This window comes from Lepidochelys kempii, chromosome 1 (assembly GCF_965140265.1).
Source record: "Lepidochelys kempii isolate rLepKem1 chromosome 1, rLepKem1.hap2, whole genome shotgun sequence".
Taxonomy (NCBI): Eukaryota; Metazoa; Chordata; order Testudines; family Cheloniidae; genus Lepidochelys; species Lepidochelys kempii.
The window spans coordinates 284,166,536-284,189,288 of record NC_133256.1 but is presented as its reverse complement, the minus strand read 5'-3'; the positions used below and the strand labels follow the sequence as shown (position 1 = coordinate 284,189,288).

The 22,753-nt window shown below is 41.7% G+C and overlaps 1 protein-coding gene across 1 annotated transcript; it reads left to right on the top strand.

Moving 5' to 3' along the window:
- Window positions 1-1,613: 1,613 nt before the first annotated feature.
- RAB21 (RAB21, member RAS oncogene family) lies at window positions 1,614-20,578 on the top strand. Its single transcript, XM_073327768.1, has 7 exons — window positions 1,614-1,994; window positions 12,407-12,466; window positions 12,739-12,846; window positions 14,276-14,339; window positions 16,592-16,646; window positions 17,700-17,788; window positions 19,090-20,578. The coding sequence occupies exons 1-7, from the start codon at window positions 1,839-1,841 to the stop codon at window positions 19,227-19,229; spliced, it is 672 nt and encodes a 223-aa protein (XP_073183869.1). The 5' UTR covers window positions 1,614-1,838; the 3' UTR covers window positions 19,230-20,578.
- Window positions 20,579-22,753: the final 2,175 nt, after the last annotated feature.

Genomic DNA, 22,753 nt, shown 5'->3' with positions numbered 1-22,753 from the left:
AGCGTGCTCAGGGGAGGAGGCGGAGCGGAGGTGAGCTGGGGCAGGGGGGCGGGACGGGGAGCCGCCAGTGGGTGCAAAGCACCCACCAATTTTTCCCCGTGGGTGCTCCAGCCCCAGAGCACCCACGGAGTCGGTGCCTATGTTCCCAGTCCCGAATTTTCCCCAAACTGTGTTGCCATGAAGTGTCCAGCACACTCCAGGACAGCTCAGAGAAATAATAAGGTTCATTGCTCCTGTAAAGAGACAAAAACACATTACAACTTATCAATTCAACAGAGATACATACATCCTTCCCCTTAAACACAGCATTGGTTTATAGTAAATATAAATAATTGTATTAAAAAGAGCATGGATTAAGTGAGTTCAAGTAAAAGGATTGAAGATAGAATTACAAGTAAAGCAAAACAAAATATCAGGTTTCAGAGTAACAGCCGTGTAAGTCTGTATTCGCAAAAAGAAAAGGAGTACTTGTGGCACCTTAGAGACTAACCAATTTATTTGAGCATGAGCTTTCGTGAGCTACAGCTCACTTCATCAGATGCTGTAGCTCACAAAAGCTCATGCTCAAATAAATTGGTTAGTCTCTAAGGTGCCACAAGTCCTCCTTTTCTTTTTGCGAATACAGACTAACACGGCTGCTACTCTGAAACCAGCCTAATATCAATGAGTATTCATAATTCCTTACATAGTGTTAATACATACATTTCTCAATGAGTTTAATCACCACTTTGTCACTAGCTTTCAGAAAAGATCTCACTCTATACAATTTTGTAATACGGCAATATCGTATGCAATCAGTTTATTTAGCTGCTTAGCATTTGAGGTTCAGCCTCCTGTCTTCACAGACCAGTAAACCTTTGAAATCGATCCTTCTGAAAAAGAAAACCCAGACCAAGCGTCTCGCTCTCTCTCCTGCTGGGACACCGACTCCTGGCTGTCTCTTCCCCCACTTGTCAGTGTGAGGTTTGCCTCCACCCTTTGCCGGCCTGATGGGGCTGCTTGGATGTAAAGTGAGGAAACACCTGCTTTACACACACTTTAGCCACAAGTCCAGCATGGATCTCTCATCCCCAGTGCCCAGCACAGCCCTACACCACCCAAGACTATTGCGGCTCAGGGAGTTATTCGTCGGCCTTCGCCATCGGACAGGGCACCTTTCAGCCCCAGGCTGCCACACTACTGCGTAGGGGCACCCGGCCTGCCAGGCCAGCTGCGGCCCGCCGCTGGATACCAGGCTGTGCCTTGGCCTCGGGCGGGCCCTGCGCGGTCACCCCGACCCCAGCCGGATCTCCCTCTTACAGGGGAAGGAGCCTCCCCGCCCCTGGCCTGCAGGGGGCCCGCGGAGCCCTGGGGCTGCCGCCTGCTTCTAACGACACAAGCCTGGGCCCCAGGCCGGCGCCAACTCTCGCCCCCGGGGCGGAGGCCCAGCAGCCTGAGGAGACCACGGCGGGTCAGACTCGCCCCCGTCCCCTCCGGAATCTCATCTAGCCCCGCCCCTTGGGAAACTCGCTAGGCCCCGCCCCCGCTTCTCCCCCTCCCTCTCCGGGGGCTCTGGGCGTGGCCTCGGCTCCCGCAGCGTCTGCCCCTCCTGTTGGCTGCCAACATGTCGCGTGACCGAGCGGAGCGTGACGTAGAAGGAAGAAGACGCCATTAGAGGGAGCGGGCCGAGCGGCTTTGACAAGTGGCCTGGCTCCATCCCGGGCTAGCTTCGCGGCTGCCCCCTTCGGTCCCCGCATCCCCGGGCTCTCCTCGCGGCGGCTTCCCCGCCGGGGTCGGTGTCCGGCGGCTGCGCCGCCGATGTGAGGCCGCGGCCCGGCGAGCGGGCGGGTTCGCTGCGGATGGCGGCGGCGGCGGCGGGTTCCGGCGCGGGGGGAGGCGGCCGGAGCTTCTCCTTCAAGGTGGTGCTGCTCGGGGAGGGCTGCGTGGGGAAAACCTCCCTGGTGCTGCGCTACTGCGAGAATAAGTTCAACGACAAACACATCACCACCCTGCAGGTGCGCGCGGGGGCCGCGGGGTTTGTGTGCCTCTCTCTGTATATTGAGGGCAGTCGGGCTGTTGCGCTGTCTCTTCCCGGCACACGTCATTTTATTTAGTTATTTATTTTACGACGCCCATTTGGTGTCAGTCGACCTCTCTATCTCTCTGGTCTCTTCCCCGGGCTGAGTCCTGTTCAGAGGGCTCTGTCTCTTTCTGCTCCTGTCGTTGCTGCTGTTGTGAGGTCCAGGCTGGGACCATGACCCTTTCCTTGGGTGAAGAATGGCATACGTGTATTCATTCTTTTCTCTCTCTCCCTGCCTACCTGATTGTTGGTTTTAAGTGGCCAGCCTTGTTGGTTACTTCCTGGTTTGGGGGAGGGGGAGGTTCTGTAGTTCCATTTACACCTCAAATGGTCGGGGTTTGGGTTTAAATACTTCATCTTTCTTCTCTGATTTCTGTGACCTTCTGTTCAGGCTCTCAGCTTTCTCCATTCGGGCCTTTGCAATCCTGGTATGGGGAAACGTGATCTGAAAGTGTTAATTCCTTCTCACTAACTAGGCAATATGAGTGGCCTGATGACTAAGTGTTGTATGCAAATTCCAGCTTTTGTTGCTGTGGCTAATGTTCTAAGTGGTGAAAGTTAAGTATTGAGGAAGGTCAGTATCTTCAAAGAAATTGTGAGTGCCTTCAGATTTCATCTTTAGGTTTTTGCAAAACTCAACAAAAACACGTAGTAAATATTACTGGTGAAATAGGCTAAATTAGAAAGTTTGGTGAACTTGGCCAAAACTGGCTTACGCCTCATATTGCAGAAATGCTAACATCCTAAATATTGAAAGAGCCACTCCATGTAATTGTTCAACAGCTAAAATGTTTGAGAATAAATCTGTCTAAATTATTGGCCTCAGATTTGCAGCACCAAAATCCTGTAGTTCACTGTACATTTATTATTTGACATGTATTGAAGTGCATGTACAAGCTTATGTATCATGTATAAACTCTCAGGACCTGTGATTCTCAGACTCTTTGGGTGTGTCTACACAGCAACTAGACACCCATGGCTGGCCTATGCCAGCAAACTTGGGCTCACAGGGCTTGGGCTGCAGGGCTGTTTCATTGTTGTGTAGACATCTGTGCTCTGGTACCCTCCCACCTCACGGGGGTCTTAGAGCCTGTGCTGGAGCCTGAGCGTGGAAGTCTACACAGCAATGAAACAGCCCTGCAAGCCTGAGTTCGTTGACACAAGCTAACTGCAGGTGTCTAGTTGCTGTGTACACATACCTTAAGAGTCTGGAACCACTTTTTAATTGTCTTGGGTGTCCCACTGCTCTGTGAACCACAGTTCCAGATATACTGCTCTAGAGTGAGAACAAACCATTTAGGGATGACAACGTAGAGTGGAGCTGCAAGCAAGTTGTGCTTTATCTGTTTCAAGAAAAACTTAGTTTTCTTTTTCAACCAGCTCTGTGAAGAAAATTTACACTTTTTTAAATATTTTGAGATATGTATGATACTCCAGTAATGGAGACCAGAATGGCACCAAAAGGATTAAGTATTTAGTTTTTCCTTCCTTATCATAAGGGCTTGAAATACTTTTAAAACATTCTACATTAATATTTTCATGGTTATGAGTCTGATCTTCTGTTTTTTGGTTGTTTTCTGGAGGTCTGAGGTGTGAGCTCGCTTACCTTAATTGAAGGTGCATGGCTTGGGGTTGATTCTTTAACGAACCTTTCTTCCCAAATTTTTTAGCTCTAGAGAGGTAATGAAGAGTTTAAACTGTAACTAAATACTCCTGTACTTGCTGACAGCACATGTCTGCAATGGATGCAGTTGTAGCAGAACAATGTTAGCACTTCAGATATAATAAGGACAAAGTGTATGTCACTGCTTTGGAACTAGCCCAATCCAGACTATGTCCTGGAAAATCTGCACCCCCAAGCAATGTAGTTACCCCAACCTAACCCCTGGTGTGGACCGTGCTAGGTCAATGGGAGAACTTCCCCAAGTGGTGATAGCTATGTCAATAGGAGAAGTGGATTACCTATGCTAATGGGAGAAGCTCTCTCATCAGCATTAGTAGGGTCTTCACCAAGCACTACAGCTGCCCCATTGTAGCACTGCAAGTGTAAACAAGCCCTGTGCCTCCAGTGGGTACCTAAGTTCTGATATCAATGTAAAACCAAAGGCTGTGACAATAGACTATTAATAGTTTTGTCATCTGATGTGTCTCAGTTTCAGCTAAGCATGTGGGTGTAATTTGTAGTTGGAAATCGAAATTCAGGCACTTTTTTCCTTGAGGTTAAAAAGTGAATTGAATAAATACTCTGTGGATATTGGGGAAACAGAGTGAGGGAAGCTACAGGTCCACCAATTCAATTTTTAAAATAAAAACAAAAGAATGAATTTGTCCTCTCTGGATTTATTGCTTTTAAAGGAGTGTGTGTCTTTTTTTTTTTTTTTTTTTAAACCTCCTGTAAACAAGCTTTCGGAGTAGGGACTTATGTGGGGAGAATGCACTTCCTTATTGCATGAAAAGGGGTGGCGCTCTATCATTAGTCCTTGGATATACAAAAATGAAATCTCTGTGGGGCTGTAACATCACTAGACTTAGCTGACTCACTTATAGTTTTTGATATCGTCATCTCTTAAACAGATGTTGTGTGCCACTTAAGACTAAATGAAGAATTCTCTCTTCTCTCCCCACACCTCTCCCGCTGTGGGTTCCAGGACTGGCTGCTCCAAGAAGCAGTCATTAATGGTATCTAGAAATTGTGTATCTGCATCCTATACTGAGGTGTCAGTGGTACATTTCTGGACATCTCTTCAGTGAATCCTACTATATATCCTCTCTCTCCAGTGACCCTGGTTCTTCTCTCTTCCCAACATATTTACCCCTAAGTTCTAAAAACGTTAAGCTGCAGGGTCAGTTGGTGTTGGAACTTAACTGTGTGAACAGTTCACATTTCAAAACTACTTCTTACTGTAGTTGCTTTCCTGTATCCTATTTTAAAGTGTATTTTACTACCATATATGGTCAGCATGTGGATTAAACTAAGGGGTCGCACGCTTCCTGGCTTCCGTAGACTAAACTTTTTGCATATACCGGGGGCTCCTTATGTCCCTTCATTATACCCCCACAAATTCCCTGTATGCCACCCTCGCATCCTGCAACTCCCTCCATTCTCCCCCTGCCAGGGATTCTGTGCCTCCATTCTCTTTCTTCCCATTCCAGCATTTTCTGTTTTTCCACATGGAAGGGGCTCTGTGCCCCTTTCCCAGGCCTCCCTCTCCAGACTAGCGTCCCCCAATTTCTCTTGTGCTCTCATCCCTGTACTGCATGCCTACATATCCCCAGTCCTGCTTCCCCCACTATTATAGGAATGACTGAGTAGGTTGCACTGGTGGTGGAGAGTGGCGCTACATGTGAAAAAAGCATAGTCAAATACAGTTTGATTCATAGAAATTTTTAGTATATTTTAGAATTTCTAGGGATACAAATTCCATGCTTGATAAGCATTTAGTAAAAGGAATAATCTACTGATCCAGATGATAGTTGTGAAAGTCTCAGACTAGAGAAGCTACAAAAACAGAACACCCAGGAATTGAGGATTTTAGTCACAACATATATAGTTGGGGACATGTCTCCTGAGGATAGGATGCAGAGGGGATTTCTTGACACCATTAATGACTGTTCGTTGGAGCAGCTAGGCCTGAAACCCAGAAGGGGAGAGACCATTCTTGATTTTAGTCCGAAGTGGCACATGGGATCTGGTTGAAGAGATGATTATAGCTGAATCACTCAGTAATAGCAACCATAATGTAATTTAAACTTAACGTACTGGGGGGAGGGGAGAATATCTAAGAAACCCGTCACAGTAGAATTTAACGTCAAAAAGGGGAACTACACAAAAATGAGGAGGCTAGTTAAATGGAAATTAAAAGGAACTGTCATAAGAAGGAAATGCCTTCATGGAAGTACTTAAAGAAAACTCATAATACAGACTCAAACTATATGGATACACCAAAATTAAAAAAATAGTAAGGGGACCAAAAAACACCACTGTGGCTAAACAGCAGAGTAGAAGATGTGGTTGGAGACAAAAAGGCATCCTTTTAAAAATTGAAAGTCCCATCCTACTGAGGAAAACAGAAAGAAAGGAACCTAAACTCTGGCAAGTCAAGTGTGTTTAAAATATATTAATTAGGCAGGAAAACAAATTTGAAGAGCAACTAGCAAAAGGTAGATTGGCAGGCTTCCAGCTTCTGATGTACTAAATTCACTGGACAATCAAGGTGTACTCAAAGTCAAGGTTGTTGTGGAGAAGCTAAATGAATTCTTTTCATCGGTCTTCACTGCAGAGGATGTGAGGGAGATTCCCACATATGAGCCATTATTTTTAGGTGACAAATTTGAGGAACTGTATTAGATTGTTCCAAAATCTCTTCTATTAACAAATTGATAAATTAAACAATAGTAAGTCCCCAGGACCACATGGCCTTCACCAAGAGTTCTGAAGGAACTCAAATATGATATTGCAGAAATACTTACTAACTGTGGTATGTTTCAGAGTAGCAGCTGTTAGTCTGTATCCGCAAGAAGAAAAGGAAGACTTGTGGCACTTTAGACTAACAAATTTATTTGAGCATAAGCTTTCGTGAGCTACAGCTCACTTCATCGGTATGTAATGTATTGCTTAAATCAGCCTTTGTACCAGATGGGCTCCATATTAGTTAACTTCAGTACTAGACAAATTTGGTTGCATCTATAGTAAAACAAAAACAATTATCGACACATAAGCAAGCACAACATCTTGAGGAAGAGTAAATCGTGCTTCACCAATCTAGTCGAATTCTTTGAGGGAGGTCAGCAAACATGTAGGTAGATGATTCCAGTGGATATGGTGTACTTGCTTTCTGAGAGAGCCTTTGACAATGTCCTTCACCAAAGGCTCTAAAGCAAAGTAAGGAGTCATGGGATAATAGGGAAGGTTCTCTCGTGGATCAGTAACTGATTAAAAGATAGGAAACCAAGGTTAGGAATAAATGGTCAGGTTTTTTTTGGAGAGTGGAGAGAAGTAAATAGTCCCCCAAGGATCTGTAGTAGGACCAGTGCTGTTAATTTATGAATATCCTCATCTGGAAGAGGGGGTAAACTGCTAAGTAGCAAAATTGGCAGATGATACAAAATTACTCAAGATAAGTCCAAAGCAGACGGAAGAGTTAGAAAGGGATCTCACAAAACTGGGTGCACAACAAAGTGGCTGATGAAATTCAGTGTTAAATGAAAATTAATGCACTTTGGAAAACAGAATCAACTATACATACAAAATGATGGTCTAAATTAGCTGTTACCACTCACGAAATCTTGGCGTCATTGTGGGTCGTTCTCTGAAAACCTCCGCTCAGTGCACAGTAGCTGTCAAAAAGGTTAACAATCCTAAGAACCATTAGGAAAGAGGTAGATAAGACAGAAAATATCATGCCAGTGCATAAATCCATGTTATGCCCACACTTAGAATACTGTGCAGATCTTTTTGACCTACCTACATTTTGATGTTTTTCAGTCCTAAAAGATATGAGACGGGGGACACAAATGATTAGGCGTATAGAACAAGTTCCATATAAGGAGAGATTTAAAAAGACTGGGATTGTTCATCTTAGAAAAGAGATCTCCACACCATTCAGGATTTTTTAGAAAGTGAATACGGCAGTGATGTTTGTTGCTTAATATTACACATGAACCAAGGGGCACCCACTGAAATTAATAAGCATCTGGCTTAAAACATAAAGAAGTACTTCACTCAACACAGTCAACCTGTGGAACGCATTGTGAAGGCCAAAAGTATAACTGGGCTCAAAAAAGAACTAGATAAATTCATGGAAGATAGGCACATCAGTGCCTATTAGCCAAGATGGTCAGAGAGGCAACCCCATGGTCTGGGTGTCCCTAAACCTTTGACTGCTAGAAGCTGGGAGTAGACAACAGATCATGAATCACTCAGTAAATTGCCCTGTTCTGTTCACTCCCTCAGAAGCATCTGGCACTGGTCACTGTCAGACAGGATACTGGGCTAGGTGGATCATTGGTCTGATCATTGTTGTTTGTCTGGCACAAAAGGCTATATCTATACTGCAGAGCCTCCATGCATCTGAAGAAGTGGTTTTTTACTCACCAAAGCTTATGCCCAAATAAATCTGTTAGTCTTTAAGGTGCCACCAGACTCCTTGTTGTGGATACAGACTAACACAGCTACCCTCTGATACTTAGTTATTCAGTGTGTCAGCATGTTGTTGTTGGAAGGATAAGCAAGATGAGAGATGGGTATTAATGGGTGCTGTCAAACAGTTGGTTTTTAAGACAGTTGGAGAAGTGCTTGAAGCTGTGACTGCACGAAATAGATGGCAGGGCTCCATGTGTCCCTTCCCCTGCCGCCCGCGCCCCCCCCTTGGTTTTCTGATTTTCCTCCCCCCAGAAAAATAGAGTTCTGGCCACTGGTGCCTAGAACATTCTCTGAATGGTGCATCAGATCAGTTAGCACATTAGGCAGATGTGCTCTCAAGTTGAGAGCACAAAGCCTTGTAAGCTCCTCCAGTTATGACTTGACAGTGAAACTGGCAGTAACTTTAAACTAAGAATGTATTCTCATTTATCCTGAAACATGATCAAGCAGTGAAATGGTGTGGTTTAAATTGTTCTTAAGCAGATTTTTAGTTTGTAAAAAATATTTATAGTCTAATAGATTGTAAGGACTTAGTTCTGCATTATGGTTCCAGTTCAGCAAAGTACCTAAGCATATGAATAGTTCCTTTTGAAGTTGATGATTTGTTGAATTGGGCCATATGATGAGCCATGTGAAGGAGAGGGGATGGGCCAGGAAGCACTGTTGCTTTCTTTAAAAGTTGCCCTTTGCCATGGGATAAGAGGGGAGAAGAACAGTACAATGTGGGTCATGCTAAACTCTTGAAAAGTTGGAGCCATTCTAACATGCAGGAGGGTGGTGAGGCATTAGCCCTGTCCAGAAATGCCCTCAGTGTGGCCAGCTAGCTCTGTTTGCAGAACTGGCTCACTCCCTAGCATTGGAAGATGGGCTGGGTGTACTCTTTATGGGTGGAGACAGGCTTCTTTAATCTTTTCTTTCCTTACCTAGTGCTTCCCAGACAAGGAATAAACCTAGTTCAGCTTTTGTAAATTCATTAATATGAACTAATCTCTAAATCTGGTGCATAGCAATATTCTTGCTGTAGTTAAAATCCTCAGACCTGTTTGATCTGTTACATTATATGTATCCAGCTCATCCCCATCAGAGTCCCATAGTTCTTCAGTGCTACTTTCCACAAATTCACTCAGTGCAGTGTAGTTTTTCTGTACTAGCAGAATTTAGCAAGATTTTTTTAACCGTGAAAGGGTTTTTTTTTTTTTTTTCCATTGGAAACTACAGGGAGAACCCTGGTAGGCAAAATATCCATTCTAGGACTCTGGTGTTAGGATGCTGCTAGTACATGGGTATAGACTAATGCATTCATGTCAGCCATATTTGATTTCAAGTTGGATCTTAAACAGTTCAATAATGCGTGTCTATTGCTAAAGTGATAAGCACTGCAAATCACTGAAATGGTGGAAGTTGCTAATCTGCCTTCTGGAGCTGAAGTGATAAACAATTGTCTGAAATAGGTGGATTTTTTGTCTTTAGGAATGATTTCTCAAATCTAAACTACAGTAAATACAAAGAGGAATGGCACACAGAGTCCAGATGAAGAGGGGCTAATGCAGCTTTAAGTAAACTTTGCACCTTCCTGATCCTGGGTTGCTCTGGGGGCTGGAGCATGTATGTAATTTAAGTAGACTTGCGGGGGCTTCTCTAAATTATGATAGCCTCCCTAGATTGCCATATAGGTTGCAGCACTGTCTGGAATTTCCAGTGTTGCACGCAGTAATCCTGCACCCAGCATGCCCCTGGCATTCCCACTACATCAGGGCTTGAGGGCATCCTAAGGGAATCCTCTCCTAACTGGATCTGGGGCTTTTAGGGCCTTTCTAATACTGCTTAGGCTCTTATCCAGAATAAAGGGACTGGAGCGGGGATGAGGCGTTTGCCCTTTAAAGGAATGATATTTAACACCTCAGTGTGCCCATAGATGGAAGACCATTTCTTAGCAATTGTAGGAGATTAATAAGTTAAGCATAACTGAGTTTAGTGTAAATTGTAGGTTGAAGCATTCACTGGAGATCAAAGGACTGAAAAATCAGAAGATATCACAAGATTCAATAAATCAATAGTAGTTGCAGTTAACTTCAGCTGGTCTCGTGTTTTGGAAACCACATCCAAAAAATTGCGATAGAAATTTAAAAAAAAAAGTTGAAAGAAATGACTAGAAATTAAAACTCATGACTTTCAGATTTAAACTAGTCTCAGTCCACTAATGTTTTATATTTAGTAAAGCTACAAAAGGACTGAAATGAATAAGAATCTAGTATCTTCCAAGTTACATTGCATAAATTCTCAGAACTGCAGCTCTTAATGTCGAATGAAACAGAAGTGAAGAGCCTTCTTGCAATTGGAAATCTAACTGGTTAAAGTTGAGCTTTTTTCCCTTAAGAATCCAAGACTAAAATGCACTGGTGTATACATGCTAAGAACAAACCCTTACACTGAATATACTAGCATATTTATAGTCACAAATGCTAGAAATTCTAAGTGACTAGGGACATTGCTTGAAAATTTATTTAAACTCTGTTAACCCAATAATGAGGCCTACCAACCAGGGGAGTTACCTCTGCTGCCTAACTTCTTAAACTACACGTGCAACTTAAAGGGGTAAAGCAGTTGTGCATTATATTGTAACTCTAGCATATTGTCCAAATCATAAAAATATAACTTGAAGCCTGCTTTTGCTTAGCTTCAGGCTGGGGAAAAAATCTTCTAATCACTTGTTGTTTGGCAGCTAAGACTTTACATTTGTTCATCAAAGAAAATATGCCTGTCCCAATTTTTGGGCAACAGTTTCAAGCAAATTACATGAAGCATTTGCTCCTGTGACCGACAACACTTCTGCTTTTCATTTTTTTGGACTGTTTCAGGCTTTAACTTTAGTTTTGTCTCTAGCTTTAATACAAACTTAAAATGCCATTTCTACCAGGCCGAGATTGAAGTAATTTATTAGTCTTAGTTCTGAGTCTAATTCAAAACAATGAAATCTGAAGAATGTCCATCTGGTTTGAAATCTAAATGTTGGGGGTACCTTTACCTCCTCATAGTATCTAAAGTTATCTGATAGATCCATAATATGTATGGTGTCCAGATCATTATTTTACTTGGCTGCAGTCTGGAGTTGTAGTATTTTTAACCGTGTGAATTGGCTGCTGTAGTCTGAATCTGGATTCTGTAGGTTTTCTATGAAAGAAGCTGCACTGGTGGTGGTTTTTCCTGTTTTCTTGCCCACAAACATTTAATTTCAAACAGAAGGGCCAGTCTATTTCATGTGGGGAAAGTTGCAACATAGTATTTCTCTCTTGCCAAGCCTCAAAAAGATCCCCTCAAAGGAAGATTTCAGTTACTATGGTAGCTAAGGCCACTGTGCCACCAAACTTGTCATGCCTTGAGCTCTTAATTCTTTAAATTGGGCTACATCAGTCCTGGGTTCAGTTGCCCTGATATTTTCCAAATGGGGTGTGGTATTAATTAAAAAATCACTTGGCTTATGGTATAACTAAAACACCTCTAGGATTCAGATCAAGGAGAACAGACTAATCTGAAGGCAGGGATGTTCTCATGGAGGATCAGAAGTGAACATGGATGCCAAAGGATAATAACTAGCTAATAGTCACACTAATTAAGGCTGATGAGTGTATTTTTGATTAACTTGTTTAATGCTCAAAACTTAAATTTGTCCATTATTTATGGGTTAAGACATAACTACTTGTTCTCATTAAATAACTAGATCTTGTAATTAAAATATTACATAATTGTCTTGGGATGCCAGATAATTTGTAACATAATAATGGGAAAAATTTCCTGAATTTATTCTTACCTGTTTTCACTCCAGACTGAATAGATGACAGTTACTACTTAGATGCTGCCCAAATGGTGAGGCAATATTGAGATGTTATAAAACTTCTTCTAGACTTGCCTGGAGATACTCTGAAAAGGCAAACTGAAAGTGTGGTTTGTTGGAGCTAGGCTAATCCCCAGCCTTGGATGATAATATATCTTTTGGTCTGTGTCACCTCCACACCTCCTGATGGTTAATGGTGGTCTGAACAGATTTTGCTTCAGGATTTGTTTTTCTCTTTAAAACCATAAGAGTACAAAAATAATCCAAATGACAGGTTTATAAATAACTCTCTGGATCAGCCATAAATGTAAAAATTAACCATAATGACTCTAGTCTCTAAACTATTTCATACATATTTTAATTTCTGTTCTAGGCATCTTTTCTAACAAAGAAGCTAAATATTGGAGGGAAAAGAGTAAACCTTGCAATATGGGTATGTTTGCTTATCTGCCTTTTACGTTTCTATTCACTCTGCTTTTATAAACTTCAACTTTTCACTTTTACAATGGAATTCAAGTCTTGTTGGTTAAAATACTAAGCACAAAATAAATGAATACACATTTGAGATTCTGGTTGAATTCTTGCCAAGAATTCAAAGTTTTACTTATTTCTGGTGTCACTCTTGTTCAATAATTGGATTTCCTTGAATGATGTCATCAGTTTTGCCTTAATGAACACTAACACAAATGTATCTATCACATGCAGGATACAGCTGGTCAAGAAAGATTCCATGCACTGGGTCCAATTTACTACAGAGATTCTAATGGAGCTATTTTAGTATATGACATAACGGATGAAGACTCTTTTCAGAAGGTACTGTGACAGATGCATCCATCTCCCCGCAAGTAAACAGGTTCAAAGCTTCCCTGCAGTATGAGTGTGCAACTTGGAAGTTTCCATTTCATCAGTAACTAAATGTACTTTCTAATTTAGATAATGACTGCCTTATAAACTTAGTTTATAATTGAATGTACTGCAGTTTTTTTATAACTGATCAATTTGAATGATCTAAATTGTTCTATCTAATATAATAGAAAATAATTCCTAAAACTGAACAGTTTAAGGAAAGATGGAACTTTTTTTTCCTCCTTCCCCCTCTTTGCTCCTGGTAAAACAGTAATGCTGTTATGGCACTGTCATTAGAGTTTAATTTATATTCTGAAGTAATTAGGTCAAATCTACTCTAAGTGCTGTGCTTGTAAATATATAGTAATGTGGTAGTGATGGAACAATAACAGTAGGTAGTATACATGCTTATTGCATATATCTTAATTATTTGAAACATAGCATGCTACAACATGCCTTGCTTGTGGAATGCACTACTTTGCCATAATTTCCAAGTTACGACACTAAAGAAACTGTTTCCAAGAACAGTGCCCCTGGATTATTAATACCTTATAACAGTAAGTAGAGACAAGGTTTGGAGCTCGTGTGTCTATATAGAGCTGCTGATATATTCCAGAGTTTAGTCTATAAATCTAAATGATTTGCTTATTAGAATATTACTTGGTAAGATTCTGAAGGATTTTATTTTAATGAAGTTTTTCTCCATCATGAATGGAGACGCACTCTGTTGAAAGAAATGTGTGGTTTTTTGTTAGCATGTAAAAGCTTGGTTTTTTTTTGTATGTTTGTATCATGGGATCTAATTTTTATTTGACTTTCTTGCAGTTAACTTCCTCCTTCATTACTTATTCATAATGAAATAGAAATTCATAAGCTTATACACTCCTCATGTAGTCCCAGTATGGACAGTGTATTTTCTATTGGCCTATCTCCAACCATGCCTGCAAAAGTAATATTCTTGTCTGGTTCTGTTCCTCCCAAAACAGTCCATCTATTATGTGTACATTGGATTATAAAACACTCTGAGCAGGCCCCAGTTCTTCTAGTAGAATACCATGCACGCTAACATATCACTGACCCATCTATGTAGCAGTCAATACAGAATTCATATTTGACCTAAAAGGCAACCTCATGTGCATTTATATCACACATGTGATCTGTAACTTGCTCTTTGGGACTGGGATAACAGATGCTGGATTACCTTTAGTACAACTCAGAGGTGCGTAACTTCTCTGGATTCCAGATCGCCCTCTATAGAATTAAAAGGACAAAGTCAGGAAGACATTTGCATAGATATCTGTCTTAGTCTTAAAGCTGTATAGTTGGATCCATGACCTTAAAATGATGATACATGCCTCTTAAAATGAGAATACATCTAACTGATATTTGTATGCAGGTAAAAAACTGGGTCAAGGAATTAAGAAAAATGTTGGGGAACGAAATCTGTTTATGTATAGTTGGTAAGGCTATTTTATTTTTAGTCTGCTTTGAGTGCATGAGTAATTTATTGTAAATGTGCAGTTATTTAAACATTGCATGATTACTTTTGTGGTGATGAAACATAGTCTTACAGTACAGATCAGCCTGCTACCAAATGTAAACTCAAGAGTTTAAGTATCATTAATATATAATATCTGTTGAGTATATGCAAGATTTGGTGTGGGAAGAAAAATTAACTTTAGCTCCCTCAGTATGTATTAAGGCCAAGATCTATAAATGGACTTGGGTGTCACAACACTGAAACTGGTGCATAACATTTGGGCTACTAGAAAATCACAGGAACAACACTGCAATTCGTAAGACTGAGTTAGGTGCCTGGGCTCCCTATACAATGAATGAAGAGATGGGTACCTTAGAAAGCAATCCACAAAAGTTAGCTCACTAGGTGAGGAGCCAGTTAAGCTAGCCAATGGGAGATGCTGAAGAGAGGAGATAGCAGCCTGCTTAATGATCTGTAAACCTGAACCTGTCTCTTGGAGTCAGGTGGCTCAGGTACTTCAGGTGTTTCCTGTGGGAATGAGTTAGGGGCCTGTTTTACCCCACATAAAATGTCTGGAGGTGGTGGGCTGCCCACTTTAACTTTTAGCCTGGTGGTTAGAGCACTTGCCTAGGGAGACCCAGGTTAAATTCCCTCCCGCTGCCAGAGGGGGAGAGGATTTGAACAGGGGTCTCTCCCACTTCTGAGTGCTCTAACCACTGAGTTATGGGATTTTCAGATGTGGGGCTTCCCCATCTCTCCTGTTAGAGCTTTCCACTATGAATAAATGAAAGTGAGTTGGCCCAGGAGAATGGGAATGAATCTGTAGCCTGGTGGTTCGGATGCTTATCTGAGAGGTGGGAGACCCAGGGTTCAATTCCCCTGCTCTAGTTACTTTCATTATTTATCCACAGTGGAACAGCTTCAACAGACTCCATCCTTGTCTCTCAGTGACTGAGCTGTGGGACACTCATGTGAGAGTACTCTCCTGAGAGGTGGGAAACCCTTTCCCTGTTCATATCTTATTGTTGCTAAGTGGCGAGGGGGATTGAAGCTGGGTCTCCCACCTCTCAGGTGAGTGCTCTAACCGCTGACTTAAGTCATAAGGTGGGCACCTCCTCCTCTGGTGGTCACACTTTGAATGGACCCTGATCCAATAGGCAGCTTCTGAGCATGTCTCCTGGATCAGGCCCTGCATATGAGATGAACTGGGGAAGAGCATTCACCTGCCCATGGACACTCTGGAGCTCAGGCTGGAGATAAGTGTCTGGACACCTAGAGGAAGGCTGCAGTGTGCATGATAAAAGGCAAGAAAATAGGCACTAGGAAAATTCTTTTTTTTAACCCTGAAAACTTAAGTACTTAAACTTATCTGGTGCCTACAGGGTTTGGCAGGAGTTTTTTGGCTCACAATGGAGCCTAAAATTGGGACTTTATGGATCCCATCCTAAGTATTTGGGTGAAAGGGGAAAATCTTTAAATACTGCTAACCCTTAACGTGTAAAACATTTTTAAAGAAAACCAGCTTGATTGTGTTTTGAAGGTGGTATTTGGAAAGTGATAGGAAGAAAGATCCATAGCAGGGGTGGGCAAACTTTTTGGCCTGAGGGCTGCATCTGATTTTGGAAATGGGATGGAGGGCCAGTTAGGGGAGGGGTGTGTGGCCTGCCCCCCACCCTCTGCCGTTTCTCACCCCCGACAGCCTCCCCTGGGATCCCTTCCCCATCCAACCACCCTTTTCTCCCTGACTGCCCCTAGAAACCCTGCCCCTGACTGCCCACCACCACCCCCATCCAACCCCCCCACCTTCCTGACAGTCCCAACCCTTATCCACTCCACCCCTCCGCCTCACTTCCTACCCCCTTATCACGCTGCCTGGAGCATGGGTGGCACTGGAGCCAGCCACACCAGCACGCAGCACAGAGCACGGGTGGGTCAGGCCGGGCTCTACAGCTGCGCTGCTCCGCCCCAGGAGCTCACAGCCCCGCCACCCAGAGCGTTGCACCAGCAGCACAGTGAGCGGAGGCTGCAGGGGAGAGGGAACAGTGGGGGAGGGGCCATGGGCTAGCCTCTCGGGCAAGGAGCTCCAGGGCCAGGCAGAAGGGTCCCATGGGCCGGATGTGGCCCACGGGCAATAGTTTGCCCACCTCTGATCAATAGTCCGTAGACTTTTTTTTCTTTAGTTTGTTCTACACACACTGAAAAGATCTGAAGACTGGTGTCTCTCTCTGACAGGTAACAAAATAGACTTGGAAAAAGAGAGGCATGTTTCAATTCAAGAAGCAGAAACGTGAGTGGTTTTTTTTTTTTTGGCTTTTGGTTTTTTCTTAAACTTTAAATTAGTTAAATCACTTCTGCTATAACTAGTGCCTTTATCACAAGACTAAAGAAACAGTAGTGCTTTTAGTGAACGATTGTAGCTAATTACCATAGCTTTTGTATTATCTGCCAAAATTAATACTATAGTAACGTTCCATCCCTGTTCTACTCCACATGTATTCAAGGATTTAAAGCTTCAAAATTATACAAAACACTCTTAAATTACAGTATATTCTGTAGTAAACTTAGCTTCTGAAGTGTTTTTAAAATAGTAGATTCTCCCTTTCAGTGATGCTTCTCAATCTACACTAGTCATAGAACGGCAGGACTGGAAGGGACCTTGAGAGGTCATCTGGGCCTGTCCCCTGCATGCATGGCAGGATTAAGTATTCTCTAGACCATCCCTGACCAGGTGTTTGTATAATATGCTCTTAAATCTCCAATGATGGAAATTCCACAACCGCCCTAGGCAATTTATTCTAGTGCTTAATCACCATCCTGACAGGAAGCTTTTCTAATGTCCAACCTAAACCACCCTTGCTGCAATTTAAGCCCATTGCTTCTTGTCCTATCCTCGGAGGTTAAGGAGAACAATTTTTCTCCCTCCTTCTAACAACCTTTTTATGTACTTGAAAAGAACATAAGAATGGTCTGACCTGGTATGGCCAAAGATCCATCTAGCCCAGTATCCGGTCTTCCAACAATGGCCGATGCCAGGTGCCCCAGGGGAAATGATCAGGATAGGTAATCATCAAGTGATCCATGCTCTGTTGCCATTCCAAGCTTCTGTTATCTATTGTTTACTAAAAGGTGGGTTTGGGTTTTTCGCATGCAATATACAGGAGTGGCAACAAATTTAAATAGCAAAGTTTAATGTGGTAAATATCCTCCATACTTTATATATTTGTCTTACAAAGAATATTGTACACTTCAAAGTATGAAGGCTTGAAAGGATTTTTGATTTCTTTAACATTCCATGTGGTCTCATAAGTAAAAGCTTTTTTGGTATTTGCACTACATACAGGTATGCAGAATCAGTGGGAGCAAAACACTATCATACTTCAGCCAAACAAAACAAAGGAATTGAAGAACTCTTCCTTGACCTCTGTAAAAGTAGGTATTGCATTTGCTGTGGTGAGTTTACACGGTACAAGTTGATGAAAAAGCCCACATCAGAATAAAGTCCTTTCACATAATAGGCTGGAAGATGGGTTTCACAGATATTAAATTAAACTACAATAGATTAGTTAACATAACTGTTCATTCATAAGATTGATGTTTTACCTAATCTTTTGATGCCAAACTTTCTATTGCTGAATGTCTTCAGTCCTTGAGCCAATGTTCAAGCTGCTGCAGGTTTGAAAAGACTAAGATTTGGTGCCAAAGATGATAAAACAGCCACACTGCATACACTTGTTATGTGCATATTATTGAATGATTAATATGTTGTAATTTTGAGACATTCAGTTGCCTGAATTAGTTGTTAAAATAGGGGGTCTAGTGTACAAAGTAAAAATGAAAACCAAGTTTAAGGCTTGTACAGGCTATTTGGAATATAGTGTTCAAAATTAGTCAACTATTTTAAACATTCTTATACCTCTGCACTCTGTCCAAGGTCTCCCCTTCACCGTATCTGAGCATTGGTTGGTTGAAAACAGGAAAAAGTACATAAACGCACTTTTCTCTTCCATTTTCCTTATGACTGTTTCTCCTTCCACTCTTGCTCCCTTCCAATCCTCCATCCCACAGAAACTTGGCTTCAGAATTCTGATTTGAAGTTCTCTCTATTCACTTGCTGTCCAGAGTCAACTTGAAGTTTATTGCACAGATCTTAAACCTCATTCCAAACGGTCTGGATTGGAATATAGGTGTCTTACTCCCTGCATCTTTGAATTTTGTGAACACCTGCATCTTAAACCTTCAAAGGAGCCAAATTAGGAAGAAAACCGATCTAGAATCATTCAGCTGTCTGCTGTTGCTTTCTTTTATTTGTAGAATTTTCAGCAGTAACTTTTTGTTCCTGTGTACAGGCTCTAGTGCGGTAGTTAATGTTTGAGGGGTCATTTATTTAGGCCCAAATAGTCTTACCAACTCAACTACTGAGCACTCAAATGCTCCTATTGAAGTCCAATCAGAGCTGCTAGATGTTCTGCATTTCTGGGCCCGAATTATGGTTTTGGACTTTATATGTAGCAACCTGTTTTAAAATGTTGGTTTGTGGTATCAGATGGATCACTTTTCTAAAAAAGTCACTTGAATATTGAAAAATTTCAGTTTGTTTCTCGTTTTGCTAAATCAGGCTGATAACAGCTCTGTGTGCATAGAGATTAAATAGCTTGTTGAAGAATTCAAAGCTTTGAAATATTTTAAAATGGTAATGGAATGTCATCCTGATTTGAGTTCTTATTTTCCAGGAATGATAGAAACTGCTCAAGTGGATGAAAGAGCAAGAGGCAATGGTTCCAGCCAGTCAGGAACTACAAGGCGGGGTGTACAGATTATTGATGATGAGCCACAAGCACAGGGCAGTGGAGGGTGCTGTTCTTCTGGATAACTGTATAAAACTGTGGATTATTGCCCCCTCAATATGAAGACTGCCATATTTCAAGTCCTGCGTTCTTTACCAATGGAATAATAGAATTAACAGTATTGAAAAATATCTCTTAACACTGCAGAGACCTCAAGTGCTAAACTAGTGGAGTCTGAGACCAGAGAATTGGCATTTTCTACAGTGGTTAAAGCAATTACCAATGGCCTTTTTACATATATTTCTTTAATGAGGAATAATATGCATGTAGAAAAGACCTACTTAAAGGCGTCATTTATATTCTTTTAAATCAGATCATTATTTAATAACTTATATACACTGTTAGAATGGCAAATGTTTTTGCAGCTGTTTGTATTTTGTGGTAGATTCAACTGTATCACTTCTAAACTGCAAACGGATTTTTTTTCTAAATTAGATACCTAAACCTTTTTTTTTTTTTTTGCAGGGCTTACACAAGCCCATAACTGTCAACTACTTTGATATACTCTATATCCAGTCTGTATGCCAAGCTGGTAAAATACATTGTAAATTACATATTAAATATTTTATCTGCTTTTACAAGTGCAGGTGCAGAAATACATACATCAGCCTTGTCAGTGAGTGTCAAGTGAATAACAGTCGGTGAAAAGATTGCTCGTTTCTTCACCCGCTCTTCCTGCAGACTCCTAACAGGGGTTTTGGTGTATTCAGTTACACAGCTCTCTTTAAAAGTCTCTTCTGGCAAGCAGCAATATGCTACAGAGCACCTCTGGTGACAGGGAGGGAGCACTTCCTTTAAACTCCAGTTAACCCAGAGGGATTTGAGTCCCAGATGAACAGTGGAGCACCCTGCCCTCTCAAGTCTGCAATTGCTTTCATCCTCTCCCTAGTCTCCCAAGGAAGCTTAATCCTAAATTAGCCCTTGTCCATCTGGTAGCCACTAAACAATGTTTGTGAAAAGTTGTATTAGTACCCTTGCCTCCCAAGACAGCATTTTAAACTTTAATGAGCATTAGTTCATACTACAAAGCTTGAGTGAACAAGTAAATGAAATTTAACTTTCCTGAGTTACTTTTGATTTTGAGTGGTTTATTGACTATAAATGTAAGATGTAAAAACTTGCAAGATGCAATGTAACTATAGGAACACTAGAAAGGACTAAATTATATTCCTGCTCTGCTGGTTTTGTAAAGCTTGGTGAAGCTTACTTTAAGGTTTTGGGCAGAGATTTATTTGGAAATATTAAGTGTTTAAAAAAAATCTGCAGAAGGAACACACATGGTGGCAATTAAAACTTAAACTGTTGTGCTCTGACTTTTTTTACACATTTGTCATGTTTGGAAAAAACAGTAAAAGTGATGTCTGATAAAATAGAATATTCTTTGGCTTTCCTTTTTCTGAAGGGTGGAATCAGTATCACTTAAGCAACTGTAAATGCACTGAAAGGTGTAGGAAATATCTATTATACAGTATATAGGTGATGGCAAATCCATTTATACTACAACAAGAATACACAATATCCTCAGTTTATTCCTTTTTTCCCTGCCCAAAAATGATAGAATTTAGTTTAAGTACTTCATGGTAAAACAGTAGGAACCTACATTTCCACAAGCCAAACAAAGCCACCTTAGTCTTAAACGTGACAGGCACACCTAATTAGGTAACTTTTCAAACATTGTGTAAAGGGCGTATACATCTTAACTAGCAAGAAAACATAGCATGCTATTGCCTGGCCTCTGTAAATGACTGTGTGGAAAATATTAATGAAAAGTCTGATCACAAGATTTAAATATTCTGTTAAAAGACTAGCTGCACTACAGAACCATATTACTATGTTGAAATAAGTGTGCATAATTCTCTATCAGTAGCTCAAAATACTAAAGGAGCTAACTTTTGATACCAGTACATGTCTCTCTGTAGGTCTGTCACTCTTCTTTCCTCAGGTTAGTTGGGAATAAATTTAACAGGGTTAATTTATGGATCATTTAAAAATACTTCTGAACTCCCTGTTTGCTTGTTCTCTCTTCTGCATCAGGGCTTTTGCAGGGGATGTGGAGGCAGGAGTGCCTGTCTTCCATGGCAAAAAGTGGACTGGACAGGCCAGTCCTGTTCAATTTTAAAAAGTGGGAGATCCATGCCCCTGGCCGCCCTCCCTTCCTTCCTTTCTGCTGCCAGTGGTTCCTGTTCAGGGATTGTTAAACAGAAATAGGCGTCTCTTCAGCCCAGACTTAGGCCTCTTGTCTCCAAGAGACAGGTAGGGCTTAGTGCACATACCTCATCAGAATATCCCATTGGCTAGTGTAGGTGTGGTGCTGCCTAGCATACTGGCTTTTGTGGATTGCATTGTAAGGGGTCTGTCTCTTCCCATGCATCCACAGTGCTGGGACAGTGAGCACAGCAATACCCAAGTTCCTTTGCAGACCCCACCCTAGGAGAAGACACTTAAAAACTGACCAGAGGTCAGCTACTCCCTGGATTGGAGCTGAACACAGTACACTTGTCTTGACAACATCCTCCCTCTTCATACCAGTGTCACAGACTCAGTTGTTGCTGGCTCCAGTCGGTTTAGGAACAGTATCTTTCTGCTTTGGTGGTTGTCCGAACTGGAGGAAATATGAAGGTATGAAAAGTTCTACAACAGTAACATTTTTAGTTAAACGTGCAACAACTCACTTGCGTACTTTAAGTGTGCCAAAATGGCATCCTCCATGGTGTCTGTCAAGGCTGAATTCTCCACTCTGGCACTTTGAGTGCAGAAGGTGGGGGCTCGCAAGGATTCTAAAAATTAATACTGGCCTCTCCAGGCTGGTATTAAACTGCCAAGGTTACAGGGGTTTTTTTTGACCTTGGGTGGTGGCAGCATCTACCCATCCAAGTGCGAAACTCCTTTGAGGACTCAGGAAGACACACTTGGGAATTCCTTCCTGTAGGGTGCCCCCCTGGCCAGGGAGAGCTGAGAAAGAAAAAGGAAATCAGCTGTTGCCACCAGCTACTTAAAACATGCACAAACCTCTTAGGACACCAAAAATCCAATCCTGTTCTTAAAGGTAAATTGTATTTTTTGTTTTTAATAAATCTGGAACTTAAGCCTTTGCTGGATTTAAAAATCCCACTTACAAAAATTAATCAAGAATAATCTTCTTGAGGTCCAGCTTAAAGGTTACAAGCAAAACAAAAGCATTTGGGTTAGCAAAGAGGAGTCCACTAACCACAAGAAAGAAACCTAATCGCATCTTTCTAAACATTCCTGATCTACTTACACATCTGGAGGGTTTCAAATAAGTAGTTCTAGGGATGACCTGATGATTTTTCATACCTGGCTTAAACCTTCTCATAGCATAACTGCTGCCCTGTTCCCCTCTTCCCCAGAGAACAACAACAACCGACAAAGGGAAAATTTTGGGTTTTTTTCCCCCCAATTTAAAAAAGTTCTAGCCCTCCCACTGGCTCTTTTGGTCAGGTGCCCACTCCCTTCCTTTACCTGTGGACTTTTTTAACCCTTTACAGGTAAAGCAAGTAGAGAACAGCCACAAACAGGGATTTCATAGCTA